This window comes from Octopus sinensis, linkage group LG3 (genome assembly GCF_006345805.1).
Source record: "Octopus sinensis linkage group LG3, ASM634580v1, whole genome shotgun sequence".
In the NCBI taxonomy this organism is placed as follows: Eukaryota; Metazoa; Mollusca; class Cephalopoda; order Octopoda; family Octopodidae; genus Octopus; species Octopus sinensis.
The window spans coordinates 113,094,942-113,118,941 of NC_042999.1; the positions used below are offsets into that span (position 1 = coordinate 113,094,942).

The window sequence follows — 24,000 nt, forward strand, 5'->3', positions numbered from 1 at the left end:
ATGCCTTCTTATAGGAAGCAAGGATCCAAACGATAAACTTTTTTCTGTGTTCTGTGTCACTTGAAGTATTGTGAATCTAAGTTCAATGTTAATAGAAAAAGCAAAATATAGATATACTGTGTACTCTTTGCCTTTGCTTGTCCTGTCTACCTACCTATCTATCTATCTATCTATCTATCTATCTATCTATCTATCTATCTATCTATCTATCTATCTATCTATCTATCTATCTATCTATCTATCTGTCTGTCTGTCTGTCTGTCTGTCTGTCTGTCTGTCTGTCTGTCTGTCTGTCTGTCTGTCTGTCTGTCTGTCCGTCCGTCCGTCTGTCTGTCTGTATGTCTGTATGTCTGTATGTCTGTATGTATGTCTGTCCGCCCATCCGCCCATCCATCTATCTATCTATCTATCTATCTATCTATCTATCTATCTATCTATCTATCTATCTATCTATCTATCTATCTATCTATCTATCTATTTACTGGGTCCCCGTGTAGCTTCCGTCTACACACAAGAAGACACTTATTCGAAATGCCACACAAAGAGATTGAACACAGAACATAAATGTCTCTTGTAAGCCAAATGCAATGCAGAATCATGACAATTGGCACTGTGTACAAACACATATTTGGACACAATGTATAAATGCATGCCATTAAATATACATGTTTATCGTATATATCGCTTACCAAGTCTTTCAAGACTGGAAGAAGTTTTGCACTGAACGGGGACTTTGCACAATTGCTTACATCTGAACAGATACTGCTTGAGTCACCCAAAGGTAAGGCTGTGATACTTAAGTAGGGAACGAATTAAGTTTGCCACCCTCCCACAGAATCTGTTCCATCTACGGGCTTCTTGAGAGGTTTTGTCAACCAAATTTCCCTTACAAAGCTTTGGTCATCCAGAGGCTTAGAAAGACGACAGTTCCACAACTTGCAAATAATTTGTGAAACGGTCTTTTTGTTCTCACAATTATATATATGCTTTAATGTATTATTAATTTATTATTTGCGTGTATTTGAACTGGTGGCAAGATCATCGTAGCATAACTAGGAATCTATCGATTGGCGCCCACAAAGAAGGCTCAATATATTTTTGTGCAGCTCTTTCGCTTCCATTTACTGGATTCCAAATATCACTGAATTTTACAGGGCTCATTATCTTTTTGCGAATTCAGATCACGAAAGTTGTAACTGTTGACACAGTTTATCACACAACTAGGATTAATAAATTCCTATTGAATACATAAGGTTGGTTTACAATAGAACTTCTGCCCATCATTTGAATCTAATGGTTGGTGTTTGGCACGCTAAGAATTTTATGAGTGTGCATATATATATGTGTGTGTGGGTGCGCTTGTGTATACATTTATTTGTAAGGCCAAATTATTTGAAAGACAAAAAATAACAAAATACCATGTAAGTTTCTTTTTGACTTTGAAATACACCCCGAAGAAATAAGACTTTCGTTTGAAAAGTTAGTGGATATTTTGTATGAGCAAATCGTGATGTTGCCAAATATATATATATATATATATATATATATATATATATATATTATATATATATATATATAATATATATATATATATATATATATATATATATATATATATATATATATATACATACATACACATACGTACTACATACATGAATATATACGTATGTACATATATATGTATGTATGTTTGTATGTATGTGTATACACACACATACACATATATGCACCACTGCTGCCAAGTAAAATAAAAAGGTATCCGGTAAAAAAATACAGAGAGCTATCAAGTAGTTCATCATACGTCATACGAGTACAGATATGTAGATTATTGATAAAGAAGGGCGTTTTAAGTTTAGATATAATCACCTAAGCTAGTATAACCACTACAACCACCATCGTCAGCAGCACAAGCAGCATCACCAGCACCACCAACACTATCACTAGCTCTAGCACACCACCACCACCACCACCACCATCACCCCCACTACTACTACTACTACTACTACTACTACTACTACTACTACTACTACTACTACTACTACTACTACTACTACTACTAAACAATGAAATGTTATTAACCACATCTTCATTATTTACTTTCAACTTATATCAAACTCTTTCTGTATGTATTTTTATATCTGTCTCCTTGGATCGATCTAAGGAAAAAATAAATAAATACTTAATGACGTTTACTTTACAAATCTAACACAAAACTGGAATTTAGAATTCTTTTCAAAACGAATAATAAAGGTTGAATCGGTTATGTATGGAAATAAACGGCTTCAGTCATTTAATTAGAATACGGTAGATATTTATTAACGGATGAGACACATCTGACATTCTTTCAATCATATTTGTTAGACGATTCTAAAGCATAACACAATACAACAGAACGCAAGATTTTAAATTCTCCTCAGAACTACAGATGAGAAAATACAAAGAGGAAAATACAAACAAAACAATGCAAAACGGTTTATCAAATTCATCCTTGAACTGATGAATTAATTTGCAAAGAAACCCCATCGCAGTAACATGGCTGCCACGAGTTAAATAAACACGGCGCAACAATTTTTTCGAAACGTTGCCTAGGGCGTGGGAATGAGTTTTAGAGATTAGTTATCAATTATTCAAACGTTACCGATATTGTATGTTAAAGAATTGCCAACATAAACTGTTCGACCTGTTGTGACATCGATCAACGACGAAACTAAGTCGTGTGCTGTGCATGCATAATTTACACCTTATGCAAAATATCTGACACACAATATCTTACACAACTTTTTTTCTTTAAATTTATGCCCATCTGCACTTTCGAGCACACAGAACACACAGAAATACACGCATACGCAACACAGTACAAATATATACCCGTATTCTCATTAAAAAAAAAACACCTTCAATCATGCACACACGCATACAGACAGACACGAAGTGATTTGCAATTGACTGGACTGATCATATTACCGTTATATTTGATGTATACATAAACACACATATGCAGGTTTGTTCCAAAGAGCTTTACGATCACATTACTGTTTTAAACATGAGCTTTACATAAACAGTCACACACACAAGCACACAGCACTGCACAACTGCATATATTTAGACATAGAAACGTCTGTTGCAGTAGAAGAACCATTCATAATGTTACTCGTACACTGATACTAACACCTGCATACATAGAAGTGCTCTTTCTCCCTCTGAGAAATTGTCGTGATCGTATTCTTTGTGTGTATGTGTGTGTGTGTGTGTGTGTACTCATGAATTCACAAAACACAATAATGTGTGTGTGTTTTGCGCGCGCGTGCACACACACACATGCACACACACACATGCACACACACGCCCTTGCGGTCGCACATTCATACAGATATATAGATATTTGTTGCTACTATTATTTATTCCGAGGAAAGGCAGCGAGCTGGTAGAATCGTTAGTACGCAGGGAAAAATGCTTAGCGGTATTTCGTCTGTCGCCACGTTCTAAGTTCAAATTCCGCCGAGGTCGACTTTGCTTCTCATTCTTTCAGGGTTGATTAAATAAGTACCAGGGTCGTTGTAATCGACTTGACCCCCTCCACCAAGCTGCCCCTGTGGCAAAATTTGAAATCATTATTTATTCCGAGGAAGAGAAGCAAATTCCAATGCATGCCTTGATCTATTTTGCTCCTAACCAAACAACGTGGAAGTCCTTATAAGAAGGAGGTGGGGTTCGATCTAGAAGAAATAGCAACTAAATCCCCCTTCAACCCACATCTCGCCGTCTTGAACAGTAAAGACACATTACGTGTCATATTCCTAGATCCTATAAAAAGAACACGTGATAGTTGGGTTGATTCTGATGACAAATTTGATCAATTAAGGTTAGACCCGGTAGCAATAATCTATTTCCTGCTCTTAACTTTAAAATATTTTACTAAATTATTTAGGTTTCCCAGTCTGGAAGAATCTACAGAGGTAATAAGTACATCTCCCATCTCACCCAACTAACAAATAACAAAGAAATGGATCGTTGTTGTAGTAAACCTATAATGGAAGCCGGTCCAGTTGCAACAATACAGTCATTTTTTCATAACTACATTATCCAATGTATCTCTTGTTAAGACGTTAGGATATGATTTGAAAGACATTTTACTGATATTTCTTGCTGATCGGAGGATCACGTGGAGGCTCTCTACAAGAGAAGTATACTCTTAAATCTTAGAAGCGAAAAAACATTGAAGGAATAGCAAGGAAGAGTTAAAAGGAGGATTACAGTTGGAAAACTGGTAGTGCTAATGTTACTATTGTAGTTAAGCTCCAGGTCGAGGAAATTAATTATGAAAGGCATTCCAGTCGTGACCAACCAGTTTTTTTGAAAGAGACTTTTATGACAGATTGTGATCAGAGGAAGATTTCAGGGCTAATTTTAGTAGGTGGTGCAACCATTCACAAGCACAGTATTTATAAATGCTGCTATAAAAATGCTTCTAAAACGACGACCAGCTAGCGATCTATGTTTTCTCGATATTAACAGAGAGGAAGGCGGCGAGCTGGCAGAATCGTTAGCACGTCGGGCGAATGCTTAGCGTCATTTCGTCCATCTCCACATTCTGAGTTCAAATTCCGCCGATTTCGACTTTGCTTTTCATTCTTCCGGGGTCGATAAAATAAGTGCTGGGATTGATTTAAACGATTTGCCCACATACACGAAGATGCTGGCCTTGTGTTAAAATTTGAAACCGATATTAACAGAGGGGTGAAACAGCTCTCATGTACGAGCAGTTCTCTAGAGAAGGGACCCCAACTAACGGGGTTATAGGCCAGTATCGGGCCGCACAAAAAGAATAAGTTATAAAATTTTATTTCTATTTTATCATTTCTATTTTACCGTAGTTAACAATGTAATAATAATAGAAATAAAGTGCGTAATATGCAATGTGGTAATACATTTGCATTATATATGTAATAATTAAATTATATATTATGCACTTAATTGTATTTTATTATGTGTATGATCCTCTGGTTCATGAAAAAATTGTCTTGCATGAAACCAGTCCCTAGTGCAAAAAAGGTTGAGAACTGACTGCTCTAGAGCATGGCACAATTCTCGCCCAGTATAGTTTAAGCATCTCTTCATGGTATCTGTTTATGTTTACAAAGTAATCTTGGCTAAGTGATATAAGAGTGTTAGCCATCATGATAGGTTATTTTATCTAGCTTTTGATCATAATATCTAGCATTTGCTGTGGTGGATTTAGCTTGCAACCATTTCCTTTAAACTTTAGAGAAGGACTGCTTCTATATATATTGTCCAATAATCTTTACAACCTAGTAAAACATTTAAGTTGTCGTACACAGATACTTTGAAATGTTATGTTGGAGTGAAATGGCTAAAATTGCGAGAATGGAAGTAACGAGACAATATATGTTAGATGTCAACGGAAAATGGCAGACGTCTGCATGCACGTACAACCACTCCATCCCAAACAAAATGGCACACGACGTACGACTATACTTAGAAACCCCAACCATATGTATGTATGTATGTATGTATGTATGTATGTATGTATGTATGTATGTATGTATGTATGTATGTATGTATGCATTATGTATGTATGCATGTATGTATGTCCATGTCTATGTATGTGTGTGAATGTGTGTGCGCGCGCATGCATGTGTTTATGTATAAATTATGTACTTAAATACCTATTTTTATGTATATATATATCTCATTCTCTCGCTTTATATATATGTGCACGCACACACACAAGACATACATATATGGATAAACACACACAAACACAAAAACTCACGCACACACGTACATATAATCATTCATAAAATGTATTTGTATACATGTATACATGTGTGTTTCTATGTATGTATGTATGTATGTATGTATGTATGTATGTAGTATGTATGTATGTATGTATCTATCTATCTATCTATCTTTCTATCTCTTTATCTGTCTGTGTGTCTGTTTCTCTGTGTATGTATGTATGTATGTATGTATGTATGTATGTATGTATGTATCTATCTATCTATCTATCTATCTATCTATCTATCTATCTATCTATCTATCTAGCTATCTATCTATCTATATATCTATCTATTAAATAGCATACTTTATGATGCTGTAAATTTCATGTGACTGTGTCATACGCAATGTTTGCTGCTGCTGCCGCTGCTACTGCTGATTCCATATCTTCTTAGGCTTCTGCTTTTGTTGGTCTCTCGACCGTTTTGTTCTTTATAAAACACATTTCATGTATGTTAATTATAAATGTTTCTAGTTTGTCCTCTGAATCCTTACTTTTAATCTCTATTGCTCTTATGTTTATGTGTCTCGGTCCTACAATAGGTTGAACATGCTGCATGAAATGTCAATGCTGTTTTTCTTACTCAGTATGTATGTGTGTATGTATGTATGTATGTATGTATGTATGTATGTATGTATGTATGTATGTATGTATGTATGTATGTATGTATGTATGTATGTATGTGTGTTTGCTCATGTGCGTGGATTATATTGTATACTACGTGTGTGTTTTGTATGGATCATGTACCAAAGGGAATGAAATATGTTTGTAGTTACGTATAGATTGTTATATTGCTTAGTGTTGTATGCTTTAAGGTTAGTAATATACACACTATATGTGATGAATGCCGTGTCAGATTCCTTGCTTGTTATTCCAATAGATTAACACACATTGAGGCATGCACTGTAGGGATGAGGATCAACTCCATTGAAGAGAGATGGAGGAGGAAGAGACAGAGTGAGACAGAGTGAGACAGAGAGTGAGTGAGTGAGCTAGTTTTATTTGTAACTCTGCCATCACACTGACACCCCTGTAGTCACATCTATTTTCATTCTGTGCATTCCTAGCGAATACTAACCTTTTCACCGACCAATTCATTGTCGTGGTTGTCAATCTCCTCCTGCTGATCCGCTTCTTGTACATACTTACGAACAATCATACCAAACAAAATATTGATGATAGCTAAATTAGTGCAAATATATCCAATGCAGAAAGTATCAGAAAATGAACTGGAAATAATTACGCTCTGTGTGTGCATACATGTGATATTTAGTTAGATAGATAGATAGAAAGAGAGAGAGAGAGAGAGAGAGAGAGAGAGAGAGAGAGAGAGAGGGGGGAGACAGAGAGGAAGAAGGAAAGAGAGAAGAGAAACAGTATTAGGCAATGACTAATATTATTTTAATTATTCCTGACTCAAATTTTAACTCGTTTATTGTAACTAATTCACAACCCGGAGCCAATTCCGGATAATGATTCAGTTTCATTCTGACTTCATCTCCGAAGTATAGACCAGTGTTACTCAAAAGGTGGGTAGGTCCGTGAAGATTGAAAAAGGGCAGACAAATGACTATATTTAATAGAATTAAGATGGTTTCCAACCTTTTAACCGTATCTAACTCCCTGGTGAAGGAAAAACAATTACATAGATGAAGATTCTATTTTTTCATTCAATTAAGAAAGAAGGGAAAAGGTGTAAACAATTTCACCAATAGTCTTGTGGTTGGTGTACCTGATATTTGCCAGTTTGACAATCATCAGTAGAGCTTCACCGTACTTGCAGAAATATTAATAATAAAAAAAAAACTCTCGAAGCGTATGTTGAAGATTATATACACTGGGTGGGATAGAAGAATAGGTTTAGCGAAGGAATTATCCCGAGACCATATTGATTTTATATTAGCTTGCTTGTCTTATAAATTTTATTTTTCATACAATGGGTCTCCTGATCTTTTTAAAAAGAAATTATTAAAAGATTATGATATTTTCAATCATTTTATAAATATAAAACGGTTGCAAAAAAGTCAACGACAAAGCAACAAGAATTAGATGTGTAAATGTAACAGCTGTATAAAAGATGACAGAAAATATATGAACAAGGGAGTAAAGGAGCCTATACATTGTTACACAACCAACTAGAAATAGCAGAAATATCAGCCATATCCCTTCATGTCTTCGTGGAAATATAGAAAGGATACAATGTGTAGTGTAGCCATAGATTAAAAAAAAATAGAACGGTCATGTCTGGGACACATTTGATCAAAGGTTCAATTAAGGTGACTTGGGTATACCCCACCCCAACAACAACAACATCGAAAAATGCAAGCTTATAATGAAGTTATTTCGTAGTTGCCATCGGTTAGCAATTTGTTGGCCTTGATTAATAGTTTATCGTGAAATTTTGTAGTTGAACCTTAGATCAGCCTTGATCAAGCAAACCAATGATCAATGGTGTTCGCAACCATGATCAAGCCATCATTTTTTCCCAGTGTATTTAGGACTATATTATCTTACGCGTCCTCTCCCGTCTTTTCATCATTTGCTTACCAATGTTAAATATTCTTAACGCTTCAATTCTTCGCCATCACGGAAAGAAAGCAACTGGTTTCTTCAGTATATTATTATCTAAAGTGCCTACTTGGGCGTTTCTAAAGAATGGAGCCAGAATTTATCTAGTGCGCTAAAAGCCATAATTTCTACGAATGTGTTTAAGTATCGCTGATTGCGGAAATGCTAAAAAAGCAACAAAAAACAACAAAACAAAACAAACGTGTTGGTGAGTGAGGGTGGAGTTGTCCATACCTCATTTCCGTGATATTTCTGTTTTGGCTTTACCAAAAAAAAGTTTTTTAGGCTTGCTTCGCATACTTGTAAAGAATCATAACCTCAGATCTTTAAAACAAATCTGAAAACTTTTTCAAAGCGAGTTAATAAAACAAAAAAACAAAAAAACAAAAAACAGTAACACGGCAAGAATGTGCGTCTCGCAAAAATAAAAGACCAAAAAAGAAAATTTTTATTTTCGTTTTGCAGATTTATTGTCTATGATGCTTAAAACACATTTCTAGGAAATTACAGTTTTTGGCACAGTAGATATTTTCCGACTTTATTATTTAGGAACAGCTATTGCTAGTTTTCTGTTACTTTCCTTCGGGTATTTTTTTTCACAAAATACAATCTTGTTAGCAATAGCCGAACTTAGAGATAGATAGATAGATAGATAGATAGATAGATAGAGAGAGAGAGAGAGGGGAGAGAGAGAGAGAGAGAGAGAGAGAGAGAGAGAGAGAGAGAGAGAGAGAGAGAGGGAGTGATATAAAGAAAGAGAGAACGAAGAAAGCTGTATGTCACTAGTACTTTATTTGTCACTAGTACTCTATTTACTGATCTTGAAAGGATAAAAGGCAAAATTGACTTTACTGGGATTTCAACTCAGAGCGTAGAGAACTGGAAAATCTATGGCATGGCATTTTCTATCTAACAGACTCTGCTAATTCGCTATATTTCTCCAGGTAAGAGGGGGAAATTTCAATTAATTCAAGTAATGAAGTTCTGTTGTTGTTGTTGTTGTTGTACAGCATTCAGAATATCAGACCTCAAGTTATTTATCTAACTTAATATCATTGGTTCCTTTGAGTTATTTCCTATATCTCATTTTTTCTAATTAAATAAATTCGAAAGCTTCGACTCTAAGGTTTCTTCCCGTAGGGACACAATTGTAAAACACAAGCAATTCACAAACGTGTATAGTATCCAGCTGTCGTTGCAACCCTTTTTCAATAATGCTTTAGGACTTGCCAGTAAATATTTTTTGCATATTGATGATTTAAACGTTATAATGAAAAGAGTGTTAGGTATGGTTAACATAAAATTTAGCTGCTGATCAAAAGATGATGTAAGAAGCTCTCATTGTGTAGATCAAAAACATTCAAACTTTGACTTTTTTTTTCTAGCGAAATTTGTGATTTTGGATAGGTTCGTATGCGGTGGGAATTTAGTTACGCAGACCAGTACCAGTGCCCTCGGGTTGTTTTACAATTTCTTTTAGGTATAGTTTATCCGGGACTATCTTATCCTATAATTCCATTCACATTTCTTAAGACAGTAGGGTCTTATTTTGAGAGTTTTTCGGTCGCTGTTTCTAGCAGGTTGTGTGACCGCATACAGAGTCCCCTTTGTTCCACATAGGGGTAATTGTTTTTTGTACATATGTATATGCGTCTCTATATGATATTACTAGTAAAAGTGTGTATAGATATGAGTGTGTGTTTGAGCGTATATGAATTTGCATGTTCTATTCAACTTAATCGTTAGAAGTTATGTTTGTTATTAAAGGAGTTTATTGTTAACAGCTTGAGCTTATTAGGTCCTTGTTAACTGTTTGCTGGTAATCGCCAGTAATAGTTTGTTATTAACAACATGTTTAACTGCATGTTGAATTCTTGTATATTGTTATACATTGTTGTTGTTGTTCTCGTGCCTCAGATCAGCTCTCATCAAGTAGATCTCTGATCAAAGATGTTTTCAGCCTTGACCCTCCATTTTTTCCCAAGTACAATGTCCCCGGGATTTTATTAACTCTGCTTGTCCTATTTTTAAGATCGTAGGCTATGCACTGAGGTTTTGGCTATTTTTTTAGTCGAACGATTATATATAAGGCTCATTGAATCAAATTGATACTCGTCGTTAATTTTTGCTAACACCTTGTTGGAAATAGTTTCTTAATTTTTATTAACAGTTCATAATATTTTAGACACCGATAATACAAGTACTACTGGTAGTCAATAAAGTAAGTTTCAGGCAAGTACATGTTCGATCTGATTCATTACACCCTCCATCCACCCACATACACCATATCTTAAATTTCTGGGTTACTTTAAAAACAATATTTTATGCAGTTTTTTTTTTGCTAGTAATTCTATGGTACTAGTATCTTATTAATAGCCAACTGTTTAACTGAAGCTATAAGATGTTTCACTGTTTATAGTTCGGGCTATCATTGATATGATTAAAATTTCAAGTGGACACGATTTCTTTGACTTTAACAAAATGTATATCACGATATACTTCTCACCAAGGGCTGATCTCGGCTCTTTAAGAACCACGTGGCGAACACTACAAGATTTAGAGACTAACTTTTGGCGTTCTTACTCTGTAATTCGACGTTGATTCCAAATTGTTGCTATTTAATTATATTCCATCAATTAAACCTCTGAAGAAAAAAACGCCCCACAAATATCCCAATATTCTACTTTTATGTTTCGCATAATTCTTGAGCCTAATCGAAAAGGAATTAATAGTTTTATTATCCCTACGTTCCTAGTAAGCCAAGTCCACAGGACATTGTGAAAAGGACAATTAATAGGTAGTTTATTTTCTCATTGAAATATGAAAAATTTTTAATGAATCTTATTTTATATTATGTAATAATCTTTCTTTGATTAAATGTTCTAAATAGTTTTTTCATGTCTTTCAGATATTCACCTCTATGGTCTGTACAAGATGACATCAGTGGTAAAAAGACATTTGTTCGTTGGCGATTCGCCACTCACAAATGAGTGAAAACACCAACTCAGCTCACATACCCGCTTCACATCGCTTATCACCATCTTGCTTATCACCACCTTCATCCTTGGATAATCTAGTCCACACTACCTCTGACCCGCACTCATCTTTATGCAGCATTGCTCACACATCATCCGAAACTGCACTCACTATGGGCAATCAACTTAGCGGAGATGGAAGTTTGAAAAGGAAAAGCAAGAAGAAAAATAAAAACAAAAACGACGACAAAAGCAAAAGTGAAACCACTTCAGTACTAGATGAAACTGCTGTTGGTGCGTTTGGTGGATCATCTGTCGATGATACCAGTCCCCCCAATAAACGACCGGCCCAGACCAAGTCTCCTCGGCCTGTAAGGTCGACTTATGATAATGTTAATCAACATGGCTCCAATTCGAACTTATGCTCAAATTCAGGTCTTTACACTAGTGACCTCTATTTGGACACGGTTAGTCGGCTGGATGTCAGCATGACTACCAGTCAAATGGAAACAACTCCGAGAAATGAAAGATCTTATCGGTTTGATACTCAGTTAGCTGATGATGTATCGTTTAGTGAAATATCCTTTAATGAATCGGGTTTCATTACACCAGCTTTGAGTACACCTCAAGTGAGACGTAACGAATTACAACAAATAACTACCACGACAGACAGCGTCAGCGAATTGGGGAAGGAAATAGAAAGGACTATTTTCGAAAGATTATCAGCTGACGGGAAGTCGGATGGTAGCAAAGTAAAATCCGCAGAAACTCCTCCTCTTCCTAGTAAGCAGGATGTTGAAGAAAATGTTGGTCATGGTGTTGATGAAAAATCAAAACGACTGGAATACATAAATGAAGGAAAGGCACAAACCGAAGAAAAATGTGCTGTCAGTCAAACTGACATGAAAGCGCCCGAAGAAAACAGTACTGGTCTGTCGACTTGTCAAGAACTTACAACCCCTACTCCTAGTGAAGAAGAGATTTGGTCAAATGAAAACAGTAAAGACAAGGAGAAATCTTCTGAAATGATCAACAAAGCCGACTGGGAATTGATGGAGAAAGAAAGTAAAATATCAGTTACCGACAATACAACCACCGACACCGAAGAACTGATTGAAGTATCCCAGAGAGAAGCTCCTGAGAAAGCAGAACATTCAAAAAAGGAGCCGAATCAGAATTATTCAAGCTCTGATGAAACTCGTCAGAACGATTTCGAGCAGGTGAAATTACACATTAATGAAGACGTTATGGTCTCACTCAAAGACAGCGATCATGATGCACCTGAAAGAGAGGGTGTTAAAACAGAGCAAAATGGGACTGTCGATAAAAATATTTGCCCAGAGACTCCAGAACAAGAGCAAAAGCTAATACCGCCTCCCGATGTTGCTGCAAATCAGAAGGTGGATGCAATTTTGATGGAGGAACCAGTGCCAAAAAGCGCTGACAATGAAATTAAACAGGTTAAACAGTCAGAAAATCAATGTTTAAATGAGAAAGTAGTCGAAACAAAGACGATTACCGATGACAAAGCTCAATTAACTGAAAACTGTGAAGAAAGTATTCTTTCAAATAAAACCGAATACGTATGTGAAGCTGAGAAATGTTCTTTGAAGAATATCCAAGAAACCGCTGCTGCTGTAATCGCAACGAAACCTTCGATCCCTGACGAAATCTTGACCATCTCCGAAGCTGTCCCAGTTATAAAAAACACATCAGTTAAAGAACTGGAACCTGTTTGCGAAAAAATCATAGAGTCTTCAAGTGCTTCTCTTGCAGAACGATCAAAGATTCTAGTTCATCATCCTGTTTTAAGTAATGACCAAGAAAAGGAAACCGAACAAATCAAGACCAGTTACGATGAGAGCTCGAAAAAGTATATTCATGAACCAGACGTAGAAGCAAACAGTATCAAAAATGAATCCGATGAACATTCTAAAGACCCGGCTACACAAGAAATAGAAGAAATTCCTCAGGGAGCTATTTTGGAAACCGAAAGTAGTTTAGAATGTTCCGTCACTCAAACAACTGATACAACTGATGATAAAAAAGAAACCTCAGAAAACGAACAAAATATTTCGAAAACCAAAACGAAAAAAGGACGCAAAAGAAAAAGAAAGAAAAAATCGAGTTTAGGAAACGAAAGTTCGGCAAATGCTTCTGCGAGTGAGAGCCAAAGTGTTAGCGAAGTGACAGAAATAGAGGATAACTGTGATCTAGCTATCTCCAGATCCAGAGGCAGTGATCTCACAAAAGAGGATGAAGAGAACGGTAATGATATAAAATCTGTTGCTAGCACCCCTGATAGTGACAGCCCCGTATTTCTGCACCAATCCTCTGTCATAGAAAATCCTAATTATTTAAAGGACGAAAGCTCAACATCAGATAAGTCAAACACTGTATCTAGTAGTGAAATTCAGAAAAAAGAACAAGCAGATCAGGACATCAATTCAAAACCACATCCTTTTGTAGACGTAAGTTGTTCAGTTGGAGCATTGCATTCAGCCACTGATATTGTGAGTGATGAATCTACTCCCACGAATGAACGTCAGAATGAAATAAGAGCTTTCTATATTCCAAATAAAGAACAGAAAATTAAGTCAGATTCTTCACATGGAGAAGGAACCAAAGACGACAATAAACGTTTTAATGACCAAGTAGAAAACGTTCATACTGCCAACGAAAGGACAGAAAAGGAAGATCAAGAACTTGAAGATGGAAGTAAAAATATTAATCAACAGAATGTTCAGTGTGAAGATGAAAATGAAACACATCAATGTGAAGATGAAAACGAAAACGTGTTCGATAAAGATGAAGATGCTACTGTTGCTATTCCACATTGTCGAAATGGGACCAAAAACATTGTTGAAGAAACTGTTAACCCAAGACTATCAACTGCCTCTGAAGAACTCAACGAAATTATGGAAAATTCAAATAAAATTGAAAAGAGAAGTGATCAAAATCGGCCACATAGTTACCCTAAAGAAGGTGAAGATCTGCGGGACAGAAATGAAAACCACCCAGCGAATTCTCAGGTAAGTTTAGAATCAAATAACTCCAGTAAAAAGAATTCCAAATCTGGTCATAAGTCTCTAACTGACATCGACCACAACTTACCGGAAACATTACCTGAACTTGCAGATCTAAAGAACTTTCTCGATTACATCAAACTAGGGGAAGATCAAAAATTATCAGAATCACATTTTCCTTATAAGTGTGAAACTAATCGCTCATCTCCATCAGAAAACGCGAGTAGTCGGCGTCTTTCACGTATTTCGCCAGCAGTGACCGATAGATCCGTGACCGAATCCGATATTGATATTTCAGAACAACGCGATGATATCAGTACAGACAGCAACATCTTCGCCGATGATGAAGATGAATCAGCCTCTGAATTACTTTTCACTAAAACTTACACAGAACCAGACAAAGGGGGAGAAGTGCTGGTCAGTTGTACAGTTGTTAATACAGCTGCTGATGATGACAGTGATGACTTTTGGGCAGAGCATTCGGCGAGTGAAGAAGTTTACAGACAAATACAAAGTTCTACCAAGGTCGTAACTACAGTTTTTGACAATGCTCGCCTACAAATGCAGGACATTCATACACATTTACAAAATCTCCGTTTACAAATGGAGAACCTTCAAGAATCATTGGACAATGCCTCTATTTTTAGCCATGAGTACTACCCTGTCGACGATACTCCCGAGTCGTCCCAAGATTTCTATCCTTTAGACAAAGGATTCATTGTTTCACAAGAATATTTCCCGAAGCACATTGCATCGGTGACAACCGAAGAATATTCTCCTGTGGAGATAGGGCCCGTATTAACTGAAGAATATTATTCATCACATTTTGGTAAACCACCATTTTTGTAATATATATGTATGTACACACATATATGTAATATATATGTATGTATGTATACACATACATGCAAACATGCACACACGCATCGTTTTGAAAGAGGTATCGAAGCTTTCATGCACATAATAAGCGGTATCAAAATAAAGATGACACAAAAACAGTCTCAAGTGATGTAGACAATACTGAAATGATCATTGCCATGTTTTGTTAAACTATATATCTTAGACTAGGCAGTTTAGGTTTTGTTGTTCGTTCTTTATACTTGATTGATCACTGTTCTACTCTCTCTAGAACCTGAAAACACCTGAACTTGAACTTTAAATGGTAAGTTCACGTCAAATAGTTTTTATGCGACTCAAGAGTAAAACAAAATAATTATACAAATTACAGCCACGAAGATAATGATGATAATAATGATGAGGATGATGATAGTAATAGTAATGCATGAGATAAAAATGATAGTATTATTTAAGACCCAGACTACTAAAAAGGAACACTAAAATAATAGGCAGAAAAATACAAAACGTGGGTTTGTTACATTCGTTTTGCTAAAACTATACAACGATTATAATGATAAGGAAGGTTATTATGAAGAAAATGGTGGTAATTGTTAGAGAAATGATAATAATGAAGACAATAATCATTACATTTTTAGTAATCAAGAACTATTTAAAATCGACTCAAAACTAATTACTTATTCGAAAATTTAGTACGTTAGATTAAGAAGACAAAAACACCTACAATATTGATAACGCGATACACTCAAGACGAAATTCAGGGGAGATTTGTATGATTATAGTAAGTAATTTAGAATATAGTAATTTAATATCCGTTTAAGTAGTAAGGCGGTAGGGTAGGAGAAAGTGAATTAGCATAGCCTTCATTTACGCTATGAAAAGTCAAGGGAAGTAATTATTACTGACAGATTAAAAACAAAATGGTGCAACTGGGGAAAAACAATTTTGTTACATATTCCAATAATGTGAATACAAATCACTCAGCAATGGAAACTATAAGCAACTATGATATTAACTAACAGACAATGGATTACATTTTTATCCTAATTTATTTGTATTTAGGTTTGTTTAGAATGCTTTTGGTTTTCTGAGAATTAGTCACATTTGTAGATTTCTGAGTAGCACATTGACGATAGCATCTTGCTAAATACAACTTAGAATTTGTTTTTTTTAGTTCTTCTTTAATCCCCAGGTCACCCCTGATCGCGTGGAACCATGATCAAATTTATTCTAGTCATGACTATCCTGTATTTTATTCCAAACAAATTATACATACGATTACATTATTCAACGCAATCCTCTCTCTTTTTAAGAGATAAGACGTAATATGAAGCATATTTGACTGTTATTTTAAGCAAATCGAGCAATCATGTCAAGCTTCTCTTGCTGGCTCACTGCATTCCTTGTTTTTTTTAAGCATTTGGGTATTGTTGCTTAGCTCCAGGTCGGCTCTGAGTGAGAAAACATATGACCAAAGGCATTGCATCTGTGACCAGTTCATTTTGCATTTCGCGACTTCATTTTTCAGTGTGTTATGCTTTATTTAAAACAAGATTGTAGTTTGAAATAGATTTGCCTGCTATTTCTACAAGACTCCCTCATTTACTCCATAGAGAATTTCCCGTTATATATATTTCCCCCTTATATATACATATATATATATATATATATATATATATATATATATATATATATATATATATAGTGATTATATAATACATATTATCACATGTATATGTATATACAGGCATATGCATAGTGTGTCTGTGTGCGTGTGTGTATATGTGCGTATGTATGAGTGAGAGAGTGTGAGAAAGAGAGAGTGAAAGAGAGAGAGAAATAAAGCTAGCTAGCTAGATAGATAGATTGATTGATAGATTGATAGATAGATAGATAGATAGATAGATAGATAGATAGATAGATAGATTGATAGAGAGAGAGAGAGGGAGAGGGAGAGAGAGAGAGAGAGAGAAAACGCTTTTCTTAATATGCATATCTATGTTACCATTTAGCATTTAGTAGCAAACATTTTTGTTCCTGAATGTTTTTCGCATAAGATATTAAAACCAAGGCGAGTACAGTATAAATCAGAATAGTACGAGTCTTATCAAACCGTTGAATATACCCACACAATCATTCCTTTTTCACAAAGATGGCTGAGACGAGAAACCAGAGAGCTTCAACGTCATTACTAGACATGCTAGAAATATGAGCCAAATCGTCCTCATATCATACCCTATCGTTTTATGACAAGTCATGTTAGATAATTTGGTTTTAATACACTGTGTATTGAAAAAAAGACAGGACGTTCACAGCTGGAAGTTCTTTGATAGTATGCCTGTTCACTTAGGGCTGGGTTGGAGTGAAACAATTTCAATGTAAGCTTAACTCTTCTTATAATCACCAGCCTAGAAAGACGATCGAACAAGATGGCTTTTACGTTGCCGTTCGATCTGAAAGGAATAGTTGCTAAGTCACTCCTCCACCAACCACATCCTACTGTCTTATTATAGTGAATAAGAATATATTAGATAATATACGTCTTCTACATTGTGCCTCGAAAGGATACAATGGCTGATTAAAAAAGAGAGAAGGAATAATCTGGTTAGAATATCTTTGATCATAGGTTTCTTCCAATCGTAGTTTATCTGAGTGTAAACAACAAAAACAGCAACAGCAGCAGCAGAAACAACAACAACAATAACAACAATAACAACAACGGTGATAGTAATAACAGTTTGTAAAGCAAATAACATTTTAGGGATTAAATCTTCTTGCAAGTTTTCCGAATATAAACTTAAAAACAAAACTAACTAATAAGCTACTATCAAAATGCCACCTTCTATGAAATCTTGTTCAGAAATTTGAGATAACTTCTTATTTTTTTTAAAAAAAGAAGATATTCATTGTTTCATATTTTTCACGTGATTGATATATTATAAAGGAAATATTTGTCTTTTACTCAGAGTTTCTCATAACCCCATAGCAATATAATTTAGTGCGTGGCCAGCAACGTAAAATGAAGTATCCACAGAGACGAACCTGTCATTCTGATTATATGAGTAGGACGTGAATATTAGTTTCCTAATATAATGATTGCTAGGTTTCCTAAATTATAACGAATTTGTTTAGCCTAAGGAAACTAATACAAACGTACAGTCAACTGAAATATTGTCAGATGACTTCAATGCTTGATGAAAGCGTTTCAATGCAGTAGACTGACAATGCATAATTAAAAAAAAATATGAGGTCCCCGTGCTCATTTAAAACTGCATTTTCATCGCAAACACAAGTATTTATTAATGTCTGAGATAAGCTGCAACTAGTAATATTGTTACGTTCTCGGACTCTTAACCTCATCTGTATATGGGAAAGGTTTTTGAATATTTACACCAACGTTAAAGCGGCGCGCTATCAGAATCGTTGGCACGTCAGGTAAAATGCTTAGTGACATTTCGTCCGTCTTTACGTTCTGAGTTCAACTGCCGCCGAGGTCGACTTTGCCTTTCATCCTTTCGAGGTTGATAGAATAGGTACCAATTGAGCACTGGGGTCGATGTAATCGACTTATCCCACCCCGAAATTACTAGCCTTGTGCTAAAATCTGAAACCAATATTTATATTTACATTAAGGCGGTGAGCTGGCAGAATCATTAGCACGTCGAGCGAAATCCTTAGCGATATTTCGTCCGTTTTTGCGTTCTGAATTCAAATTTCTACGAGGTTCACTTTGCCTTTCGCCCTTTCGGGGTCGGTAAAATAGGTGTCAGTTGAACACTGGGGTCAATATAATCGACTTAGCCTCTCCCCCAAACTTGTTGAGCCTTGTACCAAACTCGGAAACTAATATTGGATCTTTGTGGTATTCATCACCGTTTACAATTATCATTAAAAAAATATAATGTATCATATAGATGTAATTTTTGACGCTGAATCCGAATTTGTTATTCATTTGTTTCAGAAAAATATTATACAAAAATGTTACAGGTGTTCAAAGTTTGAAAATTTTCAGAATTTTCAACCAATCATAAAACAGCGTGTTCGCTGCCCCTTCAATCATCAGGAATGAGGTGGGGTGGGGGCATCGGCATGTTAAAACATTAAAATATACACGAATGAAATTAACATTAAAATATTCGCGAGCAAATGAAAAAATTAAAACAGCTACGAACAAACAAACCAACAGGAGTTGCTAGAAAAACAGTCAAAACAATGTTTAAAACAGTCATTTATTAGTTAAAAATTCAAGAACGAAAGTTTGCAATACACACCCAAACACACACACACACACACAAACATTCACATACCTCCACACACAGAGTTGAAACGCTCCCACTACCAGTTTGCCACCACCCCTTCCTTCCTTATTCATCTATCACCCCTTCCTTTCTCATTCATATACTGTGACGGAGAAAACACAAGGGTATTATTATCGCAGAAGATTATCATTCTCCTTGTGCGCATACGCAACAGCTTTGGTTACTATGGAAACAGAGTTTTTCGCCACGGTGATGTGTAAACTACGCGCCTCTGATTGGTTTAAATACCCAAATTTTGCAAATTTTAAAGGCTAATAGCCTTTTAATTATGGATTTATAGGAAAAATGAATTTCATTTTCTTAATTATACCAAACTTAATCTATGTACCAAATTTGAAAAAAAACTTGGAACAAAATTGTAAACAGTGACGAAAACCACAAAGAACCCCAATATTAACACCTACATTATGTTGTACACATAGTAATGGTTTGAACTGAAACTAATAATGTTTATATCTAATCTAAGAGTTACAGTATTTTTAATTACATTATCATTGACTCATTAAAACTATTTATTTCTCGGAGTGTTTGCTACCCCAGAAAGCAAACGTTTGGCCAGTCGAAACCATAAGGGCATTTAGATTCTCAGCTAAAACCAGTTCCTTCAATTTACGCTGCAAATAATCTTGAGCTACACAAGAAATTCTCCCAGTCTCATCTTTCTATAATTTTGTAGTCTTTTGTGCATTAGTAAGACATAAGAAATTGATATTTATTTCTCTAATATACACAACACGTACCAGCATTTTATTTATACCTTGGTTTTACAATATTTATTGACAGAAACGTGTGTGTGTATGTATATAAGAATATAAATTTGTAAATATGCATACAAATAAACATGTATATATAACTCAATTTATATTATATATATGTATATATATATGTATATATATATATATATATATATATATATATATATATATATATATATATATATATATATATATATATATATATATATATATACCATGAGGAGTGTGTTGGCTTTTATTGTCAAATATGCATTTAGTGTCATGTTTACATGTGTAAGTGTAAGAGGAAATAAATTTGGAGTGATTATGTCCTGTTTTTCGTATTGATGCCTTATAATCTTGAAGTGGATTTAAACAGAAATAAAATACTAGTGTGTTGTGTTTAAACTATAAAACTTGTTTTAAGATAAAACGCAAAAATAAAAAGTAAAACAGAACTAAAACCAAAAGAATGGCAGAAAGACCAAGAGAACATAAAGAAAACGGAAAGCGAAAAATTTGTTCAGTCAAAGGAAAAATGAAAAATAACACAAAAACAGAAAATGAAAAAAAATACAGAATGGGGCAGTAAAATCTAAGGGAAACAACTCGAGGCTCTAAATGAAAAGACTAATAACTAGCTAAGACATCAAATGGAAGACATAGCAACAGTAACAACAACAGCAACAACACTAATAGCGGCAATAGCAAAAGCAACGACTATAATAACATACGTCAAATGGTAGAATTAAGGATATTTTTGCATGATTTTTTGTGAGCCCTTATAACGGCTGTATTGATCGAGAAGATCGATAATCAAAGGCACTCAAGCCGTAATCATCTTATCATGAATCGGATGGAGAAGAATAAATGTAAACTGAGGTAAGAGAAAGAAGGAAGGAAAGAAAAAAAAGAAAGGGAGAGAGAGAGTGTCTATACATACATACGTACATACATACATACATACATACATACATACATACATACATACATACATACATACGTACGTACATACATATATACTTTTATTCTTTTACTCGTTTTAGTCATTTGACTGCGGCCATGCTGGAGCACCGGCTTTAGTCGAGCAAATCGACCCCAGAGCTTATTCTTTGTAAGCCTACTACTTATTCTATCGATCTCTTTTGCCGAACCGCTACGTTACGGGGACGTAAACACACCCGCATCGGTTGTCAAGCGATATTGGGGGGACAAACACAGACACACAAACATATACACACACATACATACACACACACACATACATACATATATATATATATATATATATATATATATATATATATGACGGGCTTCTTCCAGTTTCCGTCTACCAAATCCACTCACAAGGCTTTGGTTGACCCGAGACTACAGTAGAAGTCACTTGCCCAAGGTGCCACGAAGTGGGACTGAAACCAGGACCATGTGGTTGGTAAGCAAGCTACTTACCACACAGATACTCCTGCGCCTGTATATACACACATATATATATATAATGTAACCGAAATGTACTGCATGTATTTAGTACTTTCTCCCATTTATACATTCAAACATGCGTGTATATATGTGCATGCGTGTGTGTGTATATATATATATATATGTAGTGTGTTGTGTGTGTGTTTGTGTGTGTGTGAGAGAGAGAGAGAGTATACTCATATATGATGACTGTCCATTTGTGACCGAGGAAGACCATTACTGATGATTGCCCATACAAGTTGCCAGCAATGTCCGTGCATTAGGTTATTAAACCAGGAGTCAGTTCACGCGGGTTCGCGCTCGTGGATTCCATGCTAGCCGTAGCACCCTCCTACTTGACCGGGCATCAGATGCTCGCTTCGCCGGCCGGCTATGGCACAGACTAAAATTTTAGGCCCAAATAGGTTTGCACAACACCTCACAGACCCTCTCCACCCTAAGGTCATGATCCAGAGACAAGCCAGGGGAGGATATCCAGTGTCAACATGGGTCACAGGCTCGGTATGTGGGGTTCCATGTTCTTAAGCGCATGCAAAGGATAAAAGATACTTAAATTGTTCAATACTATTCCTTTCATATCTAATTTTATATCAGAGAGATCTTCTGCTAAAAACAAGCTGGTCACTAAGTCAGAATTTCTGAAGGCCCGGGCTCTGCATGATAGTCGTTGAACTTGCACCAGTTTCATCCGTTCCTTTAACAGGTCTTGTTTTCAGTCCTGCCAGGTTTCTGAAAATCCTCCTCACCAGGTAAGCCTAGTGGGGGTACCGGATTAGTCGTGGACCTGACCATGTTACCAGTAGCACTTATGAGAAACCTGGCATTTATATACACACAATATATATTTATCTATAAATATATATATTCACATATATTTATAGATAGATCCATTTCAGTCAATTTTACCAGTTTCGTACAAAAGTACTGGAAACCGATCAAGGCACACATGAGAAGAACAAGGAGGAAGAGTATGGCCACGAATCCGTTGTATAAATATTAATATACTCACTGTATTGACAAAGTGCTTCTTTTTTTGGCTCACGAATTCCTAGTTTCCACACACACACACACACACACACACACACACACACACACACACACACACACACACACACACCACACACACACACACACACACACACACACACATCTAACTTAATAACACCACCTGATAGAATGTATTAAATCATTTTAAAGTCAAGTTTTGTGGTACACGGCTCATTTAAGTAAGGGAGTTGTTGTTGACTGAGATGTGTCTAGTATCCCTTGAAGAAATTTGTCCAGGTTTCTTTTGAAGGTAATGGGTTCTTTTTCCTCTTTGATTTGTTTTGGGATAATGTAAGAATTGTTGAGGGAAAGAAATTATGAAGCCTAAATATAACATGTGGCTCCAGCCTTGGATGAATTCTGAATTTGATGTTAAGATCGTTTGGGCAATACCAGTGCTATATTATCCACATTGTGCAAATGATGTAGCCCACACGGCAGCGTCGGAGAGAATAAATTTTCGATGTTTTAAGGCAGTTCCAATAATTAAGATCAATCGTGCTTTCATCTTTTTCTGGAGTGACTTAATTCTTGTAATGTTTTGTTTGGTGTAAGGAGACCAGAAGGGGCAGAATTATTCTAAGTGTGGCCATACAGAGGATGAGAAAAGGAGAGTGATGGCATGTTGCTCTGTGGACCGGAAAGTTCTGAGGATACATGAACTCATCCTGCGAATCGTATTGACTTTATTGTTGGTATGAGCACTCCTGCTGAAATTGTCAACAATTACTCCTAAGCCCCTGATATTACTGGATGCTTTGAATAGTTCCCCATGAAGGAAGAGTATAAGATTGTTTAAGTGCATTCTTTTTTCCAAAGTGCATGAGTTCAAATTTTCCATCGTTTAACCGCATGTTGTTTTTTTAATCCACCCATTAGCTTACATCATGTAGATCAGACTGGAGTTCAGTTCGGTCTTCTGTACTGATAATTTTTTGAAGCTTGGTGTCATCTGTGAATATTTTTTATTTTACTTGTGCTTGATGACGCTTGATATGCCATTTATATTGACTATAAAAGAGAAGCCGACACAAAACAGTCCCCTGGGAACACCACTGGTTAGCGATTAGAAAAGATGTCAGTTATCGACTGGTTCTTCACTTACAATTCCTTTGATATTGAAATATGGTAGCGTTTTGAGAACATTGTATATATGCTCACCAGCACTACGAAATTCCCAAGAAAAAAAACTCTCAT

At 35.7% G+C, this 24,000-nt stretch overlaps 1 protein-coding gene across 3 annotated transcripts in view; it reads left to right on the forward strand.

Moving 5' to 3' along the window:
• LOC115209215 overlaps positions 1 to 15,609 on the forward strand; it is a 57,939-nt gene extending 42,330 nt beyond the window's left edge. For 2 of the 3 annotated variants that reach the window (XM_029777475.2, XM_036501234.1), the window contains exon 3: positions 11,280 to 15,609. In XM_029777475.2, the coding sequence (XP_029633335.1) occupies positions 11,358 to 15,221 (3,864 nt within the window). In that variant the 5' untranslated portion in view covers positions 11,280 to 11,357 and the 3' untranslated portion in view covers positions 15,222 to 15,609. Of the gene's footprint in view, positions 1 to 6,683; positions 6,787 to 11,279 lie in introns of all 3 variants that reach the window. The other variant, XM_036501235.1, reaches the window with a different exon arrangement.
• The last annotated feature ends 8,391 nt before the right edge of the window (positions 15,610 to 24,000 follow it).